The sequence below is a fragment of the Sinocyclocheilus anshuiensis genome, unplaced genomic scaffold, assembly GCF_001515605.1.
Source record: "Sinocyclocheilus anshuiensis isolate Anshui unplaced genomic scaffold, SAMN03320099.WGS_v1.1 scaffold447, whole genome shotgun sequence".
Classification (NCBI taxonomy): domain Eukaryota; kingdom Metazoa; phylum Chordata; class Actinopteri; order Cypriniformes; family Cyprinidae; genus Sinocyclocheilus; species Sinocyclocheilus anshuiensis.
The window spans coordinates 2,597,473-2,606,586 of NW_015552615.1; the positions used below are offsets into that span (position 1 = coordinate 2,597,473).

The 9,114-nt window shown below is 36.3% G+C and overlaps 1 protein-coding gene across 5 annotated transcripts in view; it reads left to right on the top strand.

Annotated features, from left to right (window-relative positions):
• Positions 1-9,114, top strand: part of gnb1b (guanine nucleotide binding protein (G protein), beta polypeptide 1b) — a 19,345-nt gene that overhangs the window by 8,284 nt on the left and 1,947 nt on the right. For 3 of the 5 annotated variants that reach the window (XM_016457206.1, XM_016457207.1, XM_016457205.1), the window contains exons 3-10: positions 949-987; positions 1,127-1,233; positions 2,302-2,365; positions 3,646-3,808; positions 5,903-5,969; positions 7,251-7,452; positions 7,588-7,804; positions 8,767-8,910. In XM_016457206.1, the coding sequence (XP_016312692.1) occupies positions 949-987; positions 1,127-1,233; positions 2,302-2,365; positions 3,646-3,808; positions 5,903-5,969; positions 7,251-7,452; positions 7,588-7,804; positions 8,767-8,873 (966 nt within the window). In that variant the 3' untranslated portion in view covers positions 8,874-8,910. The remainder of the gene's footprint in view (positions 1-948; positions 988-1,126; positions 1,234-2,301; positions 2,366-3,645; positions 3,809-5,902; positions 5,970-7,250; positions 7,453-7,587; positions 7,805-8,766; positions 8,911-9,114) is intronic. The other 2 variants (XM_016457208.1, XM_016457209.1) reach the window with 2 other exon arrangements.

Sequence of the window (9,114 nt, forward strand, 5' to 3'; positions counted from 1 at the left end):
TGGTCCCATTGATTTCCACAGTAAGTTTTTTTTTTTTTTTTTTATACTATGGGAGTCAGTGGGGACCAGCAACTGTTTAGTTACCCACATTCTTCAAAGTATCTACTTCTGTCTATAGCAGAAGAAAGAAACTCATACAGGTCTGGAACAACTTGAGGCTGAGTAAACAGAATGACAGAATTTTTGGGTAAACTATCCCTTCAAGACAGGTTGAAAGAGGTCTGTGTAGTCTCCAGTTGTTGTTGTGGTAAATGTCAACCACCAGGAAAACAAATAACCTTCACATTCATGATTAGAGATTTTGACATGTCTGCTATATTTAAAATATCAGTGTTTTAAAACTAAGCATATTTCCAATCTAGCTATTAAGTCCTATAAAGTATGTGCATTTTTGTTTTTTACAACCTGATTACTTGGTAGTCTCTTGTTCCTCAAAAGTATTTGCATAACCAAAAGACATTTAAATACAGAGGGCGTTATTTACATAGTTTTACACTATGCAAGAAAAACATTTACTGTAACTGTACTGTTCTCATTCCCTAATGAGTTCCAGAAAGAATTTACACCCGATACTTCCTCCATGAAGCCGCTTTACATTTCATCTCAACCTGAGATATTTTTACCAATCCTCCGCTATTGTTATAAAATTACCAAATTTGTCTCAAATCTTTGACCTTTGGCCATAATCAATCAAATCAATGATTAAATTAACATTAACAGATCAATAATGCTACCAATTCGATTACTCAGTTTGAGCAAGGTGTTGGATGATGTGAACATTTTTTTTAAAGAAGGAATTGTATATCACTGTTAAAACACATCTTATGTTACTGTATGGTTATTATATACTAAACATTAACCCTAAATGTTTTGAATATTACATAATCATGAAATAATGCCTTGTTCCACAGTATCTAAACTTGTTTTCTCCGTTTCTTTCTTTCCTAGGATGCAAGGAAAGCTTGTGCGGATGCCACACTATCACAGGTAAGAAAATGTTTGATTCTAATTTTCTGTTTAAATGTGTTAATTTAAGTAAACGTAATTTAAACAAACAAATTAATCTCTATACCGCTGCCATCTGTGTGGATAATTACAGTTTTTTAATTCACACACATGATTTCAGATCACAGCCAACATCGACCCTGTTGGCCGAATCCAGATGCGCACAAGAAGAACACTGCGAGGACATTTGGCTAAAATCTACGCCATGCACTGGGGCACCGATTCCAGGTACAGAACCGCTCCGTCACGTTATTTGCATGATGGCCTGACCTTATTTGTAAGCCCTTTAAAGGGGTCATATGATGCGATTTCAAGTTTTCCTTTCTCTTTGCAGTGTTACAAGCTGATTGTGCATAGATAAGATCCCTGAAGTTGCAAAGACTAAAGTCTCAAAACCAAAGAGATATTCTTTATTAGGGATGTAACAATTCACTCAACTCACGATTCGATTCGATTCACGATTATTATAGTTTTTTTTTTTTAAATTAGATTTAAGACAAATTATAAATTAAATGTGTCCTTTTATTATTGCTTGGACAAAATGCTGCACATCATTACTGTGTCTGTTCCCCTTTCGGGCTTGAACTGATGGTAAAACTAATGACATTATTTACTGTCTTTACATTTATTTTGAAAGATGAAGCTCGCGATTATGTTAAGGGGCGTTACATTTCCGACGAGTGCTTGCGGTGTTCGGCCAATCACAATGCACTGGGTCAGCTGGCCAATCAGAGCAGACTGCACTTGTCGGAAGGAGGTACTTTGTAGAAAACGAAGTGTTTGAGAGAGGCGGGGCATAGAGGACCTACAATAATGTACAGTATTTGAAAAATAATGTGTTTTTTGAACATTAAAGCATGTCAACATACTCTGTTACATCAAATACACAAAATAATGATCTTTAAAAAAGCATCATATGACCCCTTTAAAAACATCCTTATACATCAGGGCGAGCTACACCGAGGGGTTTCCCTTTTGCAGTGGAGGTGGACGGGTTCGTGGCTCGAGGGGTGGCCACTGCATGCTATCCCTATTGCATTGAATCATGTTCTTTTATTGTGTTTGTGTAGGTGGTGAGTGATGGTTGTAAGTAGGTGTTATGACTAAGCATGTTGTTACTATTATAGCTACAGCCAAGAAAAATCCATAACGGTACCATTTTTGTGCCGAATGGTGCTGGGAATAGTTTAAGATTCTCCTGATTGTTGTTGTGCAGGCTGTGATTTTTACATCCATGTTCCCTCTTAGGGATGTAAACCCCACTCACTCAACTGTGCTCTTGTGCTTTCTGTGCAGGCTGCTTGTCAGTGCCTCCCAGGATGGAAAACTCATTATTTGGGACAGTTATACCACAAATAAGGTATTATATTTGTACGTGTTATTCTTTGATTTCTTGAATTTTAATGTCATATAGAGCATTTCAGTGTCACAGCATTTTGTTTTGGCAAGAGTTTTAACAAGTTGCACCTATTTTCTGGGGTGAATGCTGGCAGCCATATTGATTTTTAAATTTTTTTTTTATGGAATTGTTCTAAATAGGCAGTTGTTGTAGTTGTAGTATAGTAGTTTGATTGTAGCATGTATAATTGAAATAAATGATAAATTTGTTTAATTACACGCCTTAAAATATCATATGATCTTTTTATAATGCATCTTAATGGACCTTTTTCACATTTCTGGGTTTCTCAGCAGCGGAAGTTCATAGTTGGGTTACTTCAAGAGCAGTGAATGGGAGAGGACCACAAATATATTTTTTGCATTCCCATTTGCTCAAATAACAAAAGAAAAATTCATAGTGTTTTCATGAGTTACAAAAAAAGGAAAAAAATGGAGAGACTGATAACAGCAGTCAGAATAGAGAACGATGTCAAATTTACCGTCTCTCCCATAGACGCTGCATTAGAAACACCCTCGCAGTAGCGTTAACTAGTTTTTTTGTAATTTGATGCAAATGTGATATAATACATAGTATAGTGTCATAAATGTACGTACATTTAAAAAAAAAATCAAAATATAAAAAAACTTTCGAGGATTTATGATGCTGATGACTGTTAAACGTGTCATCACAGTCTTATGAAAAGGGTCCATTGTTATCAACCAAAAAAAAAGTCTAATTAGACTGATGCTCTAACCATTATTTATTTATTTTATTACATTTTTTTTGTTATTCATATGAAAATATGAAGATAAATACATTTTAATTATCAACCACATAAAAGATAATTGAATATTGTCTAATTTCGGTAAATTCCTTTTTTTTTTTGTCTAATTAATTGCCACAGACCAAGCATCACTATCGAATGGAAAACTAAAGAAAAAAAAAAAGAAAATAAAAAATATATATATATATTAAACCTTGTAACTTGTTGTGCCAATGTTGCAGGATGGGCACGATTGAAACCTAAAATGCTCAAAACACTTCAGTAAAAAAGTTACCCATCTTTTGCATAGGCAAACACTTGCATTTTGTAAAAACCTAGTTTCTGTTATGTCATTATAAATATTACAGTTTTGCCCTAAAACGAAGTAATATAGACCCTCTGATGATCAGCTATCTGAAATGGTTTCTGCTACAGATTTGTATTACTCCCTGTTTTCTTCCATATGTCTTTTCCTGAGCATTCGTGTGTTGTGTTTCAGGTCCACGCCATTCCTCTGCGCTCCTCCTGGGTGATGACCTGTGCCTACGCTCCTTCAGGGAATTACGTTGCTTGTGGAGGCTTAGACAACATCTGCTCCATCTACAGCCTCAAGACTCGCGAGGGGAACGTGCGTGTCAGCCGTGAGCTGGCCGGACACACAGGTACAGGACGTGTCCTCCCAAAACACTCACACACTCTGATCTTGGCTCTTGTGAATATACACAAGGGTCGGTGTTTAGCAAAGCTGTAATTAAAGCATGAAACTGCACTGGTGTTTTTTGCACCCTTTTTAATATACCTCATCTGATCGACTTTAATGACGGCATCAGCAATTACATAGTGCACTCTCATTCTGTTCAGTTGCTTTATGGGTGCAGAAATGTCCAGGTCATATTTCACCACTAAATCAAGAGAAAAATAGGAAAATATATTTTAGATGAATTAGGACAATTCCCACCCCCCCCATATGATCTTTTTATAATGCATCTTAATGGACCTTTTTCACATTTCCGGGTTTCTCAGCAGCGGAAGTTCATAGTTGGGTTACTTCAAGAGCAGTGAATGGGAGAGGACCACAAATATATTTTTTGCATTCCCATTTGCTCAAATAACAAAAGAAAAATTCCATGATAGTGTTTTCATGAGTTTCAAAAAAAGGAAAAAAATGGAGAGACTGATAACAGCAGTCAGAATAGAGAACGATGTCAAATTTAACGTCTCTCCCATAGACGCTGCATTAGAAACACCCTCGCAGTAGCGTTTAGTTTTTTTGTAATTTGATGCAAATGTGATATAATACATAGTATAGTGTCATAAATAATTTACCGTCCCTCCCATAGACGCTGCATTAGAAACACCCTCGCAGTAGCGTTAACTAGTTTTTTTGTAATTTGATGCAAATGTGATATAATACATAGTATAGTGTCATAAATGTACGTACATTTAAAAAAAAAATCAAAATATAAAAAAACTTTCGAGGATTTATGATGCTGATGACTGTTAAACGTGTCATCACAGTCTTATGAAAAGGGTCCATTGTTATGAACCAAAAAAAAAAGTCTAATTAGACTGATGTTCTAACCATTATTTATTTATTTTATTACATTTTTTTTGTTATTCATATGAAAATATGAAGATAAATACATTTTAATTATCAACCACATAAAAGATAATTGAATATTGTCTAATTTCGGTAAATTCCTTTTTTTTTTTGTCTTAATTAATTGCCACAGACCAAGCATCACTATCGCATGGAAAACCAAAGAAAAAAAAAAATATATATATATATTAAACCTTGTAACTTGTTGTGCCAATGTTGCAGGATGGGCACGATTGAAACCTAAAATGCTCAAAACACTTCAGTAAAAAAGTTACCCATCTTTTGCATAGGCAAACACTTGCATTTTGTAAAAACCTAGTTTCTGTTATGTCATTATAAATATTACAGTTTTGCCCTAAAACGAAGTAATATAGACCCTCTGATGATCAGCTATCTGAAATGGTTTCTGCTACAGATTTGTATTACTCCCTGTTTTCTTCCATATGTCTTTTCCTGAGCATTCGTGTGTTGTGTTTCAGGTCCACGCCATTCCTCTGCGCTCCTCCTGGGTGATGACCTGTGCCTACGCTCCTTCAGGGAATTACGTTGCTTGTGGAGGCTTAGACAACATCTGCTCCATCTACAGCCTCAAGACTCGCGAGGGGAACGTGCGTGTCAGCCGTGAGCTGGCCGGACACACAGGTACAGGACGTGTCCTCCCAAAACACTCACACACTCTGATCTTGGCTCTTGTGAATATACACAAGGGTCGGTGTTTAGCAAAGCTGTAATTAAAGCATGAAACTGCACTGGTGTTTTTTGCACCCTTTTTAATATACCTCATCTGATCGACTTTAATGACGGCATCAGCAATTACATAGTGCACTCTCATTCTGTTCAGTTGCTTTATGGGTGCAGAAATGTCCAGGTCATATTTCACCACTAAATCAAGAGAAAAATAGGAAAATATATTTTAGATGAATTAGGACAATTCCCACCCCCCCGCTTTGTGATATCTGTTTTCATGACATAAGCACCTTTCCCCTTTATATTATCATTAGTGTAATACAGCAATGTAAATCCTCCTCCTCACAATGACATATTGTTCATTCACAGATATTATTTTGTTTTAAAGTAAAGTATTAAACATTTCTTAAGATTTTGAGAAGAAATATTGGTTTGGAATCATGTGTTAAATTTCCTCCCGGTCTTACAGGATACCTGTCTTGCTGCCGCTTCGTTGATGACAACCAGATTGTTACAAGTTCTGGCGACACCACCTGGTGAGTGTGAGGAACTGTATCCCAGCAAACCAAAGCTTGGATATCTCAGATACTAAAGCTTACATCTGCAGTTAGGACCAGATTTTGCTATCAATGCCGACAGGAATATTTTTATATTCTCATTTTTCGTTAAAGTCAGGAATCAGATTATACATAAAAGAATAATTTAAATAGCATACGCTTTGTATTTATGTTATGTCTGCATTCTTTTATTTAAAAAAAAGACCATTCTATAAAATCAACACTCGGGAAGTAACATCATTTGAACCATTGCTACAACATTATGGGGAAAACTAAAATAATTTCTGGTGTTAACTGCTGCCTTGTGCACAAGAAAAATAATTTATGGGAAATATGTATATCATGAACTACAAACTAACATATGGGCCCATTAAGGTTGTAGACTGAATCTGTCTATCTTCTGTCTATTTCTTATTTTTGTTTCATTAAGTTAATTCATGTTAATTTTGATATTTAGTAATACATTTATAAATTTGTTTGTTAACATTAATGCAATGTAAACACGAACAAACAATCAAGATTTGTGTTTTTTTTTAACCAATATTAGCAGAGATTAATAAATGATCTAAAAATTCATTGGTACTTTGTTTATTAACAAATAAAGACTTATCTGCATGTTAAGTCGTAATGTAAGGAATGCTGTTTCCGGGTCCAAGCCTCTACTCGTTTCTCGGTTTGAGAATACCATCTCAACAGCCGTTTATGAGCACTGTTTATTCATATTACACATTAAGTGAAACATTTAAAAACAACTTCCAGTGTACACTATAGTTTCCGTGCTCACAGTGTCCCAAACACAAATATTTTAACGATTTATATAAAATGAATCACTGTCTGGCCATCTAGGATTTTGGTTTGGAGATAAAGGTTAGGATTATAATTTTTTGGTAGTATTATATCACATTCTGAGTGTATATTAGTACCATTTCTTGTGGCATCTGATAGAGCGTTTGGACCCAGAAGCGGTGACGCGTGACGTCAGACTTAACAAGCGGATTGTAATAAGATTGTAAAAATATGTAATAAGATATAGACACAAGAATAAACCGATTTAGCATACAACCTATAATATTTATTATAAGATATTTAATTATTTTCATTTATTTTTCTTGTAAATGTAGACACGATCAGATTTTCCAGCTCTTATCTGCAGCTCTGAGAAATATTGCAGTTCATTTCCACTGGCATTTTGATTTCTCAGTTATACAAGTCAGAGTATGAATGTGAGTTTTGAAGTGATCACTGTGATCTGTCCCGCAGTGCTCTCTGGGACATAGAGACCGGTCAGCAGACGACCACGTTCGCGGGTCACACCGGTGATGTGATGAGTCTGTCTCTGGCTCCGGACACCAGGCTGTTCGTGTCAGGAGCCTGCGATGCCTCCGCTAAACTCTGGGACGTCCGTGAGGGCATGTGCAGGCAGACCTTCACTGGCCACGAGTCGGACATCAACGCCATCTGTGTGAGTGTTCCTGCCTCATTCTGACTAGCAACGGTACAGATTAAAACCGAAAGCTGTGTTCTTAGGAATAGGTGCTGTAGTGCATGCAATTTCCTGAAGAATTGAAACTAAAAGGAGCTCATATTCCCCCCACAGTTCTTCCCCAATGGAAACGCATTTGCGACTGGCTCTGACGATGCCACCTGCCGGCTGTTTGACCTGCGTGCTGACCAGGAGCTCATGGTCTACTCTCACGACAACATCATCTGCGGCATAACCTCCGTGGCCTTCTCGAAGAGCGGCCGCCTGTTGCTCGCCGGCTACGATGACTTCAACTGCAACGTGTGGGACACCCTCAAGGCTGACCGCGCTGGTGAGATACACACACGCAGATGGCTGAAAAATTGCAAACATATGCTAGTAATAGTTACTATCAGTGGCATGTGGTCTGGTGACCGCCCCGAAAACAAGCAAACCAACCGTACCACACACACACACACACACACACACACACAAACAGTGGTGTTGTTTTACATATGGTTCAGTGCCTGCTTCCTAACACACCACATTGGTTTGTCTCTTTTGCATATGGCAACATGCACAGTTCAGGCGCACTGTATTTCAGCTCATTTGAAAATTTTAGGCTTTAATATGAAAGGATTGGCTTTAATACGAAAGGCTTTGATATGTGGATTGTTTATCAACAGACCATTTGTACTGTGCATATATTTGTATTTGCAATAACTAATTTTTGTTTGATAATTTTTGTTGAGTGAATTTCTGAGAGAAAATCTTTTCTAAAAAAAAATAATTAAAAACAATTTACTAAATCCAACTGCATTAATAAATGTATTTATATATATATATATATATATATATATATATATATACTCGCATTTGCAAAGTTTTTACTCGTAATTAGCTAGTAAATTTTACTATTACAAAGAAGCAGCAAGGAACACACTGAATTAAACCTGAAATTCCAAAGTAGAAAAAAGCTAAAATGGTATATACTTGTAAAATGTACTACAATAATCTTTGTTTTATTTGAAACTTCAAAAAATTTGAAGTGTACAAGTGAGACTTTAAGCTAGTCCCTTTTGCAAAAATGCTGTTCATCCTTTCCATTAAAAAAAATGAGTGTAGAAACTATTTTCACTCAAATTGCTAGTAAATTTAACCATTAATGACAAAGTAATGGCAAGTAACATTTTAAAGTAGAAAAACTGAAATAGTGTTTTCTTGTAAAATATACTCCAATAATCTTTGTAAAAATTATTTTTCAAAGTTGTGAATAAAACACTGTATGGTTTACTGACAATTGGACTTTTTCAGGTGTGCTGGCCGGCCACGACAACCGAGTTAGCTGTCTGGGTGTAACTGATGACGGTATGGCAGTGGCTACAGGGTCCTGGGACAGCTTTCTCAAGATCTGGAACTGAACGCTGAAGGTGCTTTCAATACAACATGTCCGATACAGTAAGAGTCAGCCTCTTCCAGCGCAACCTAATGTCAAACGAGAGATACTTTGTGTGTTTTACATGCCATTTAAATGTATCCTCGTATCACCTCCTGCTACTTTTGGCCACACGTTAGTGAAGATCAGAGGGCCGATATGTAAAGTAAAATGTAGATGTAAAATCAATTTATCGATCTATCTATCTCTATATATTTTATTTATAT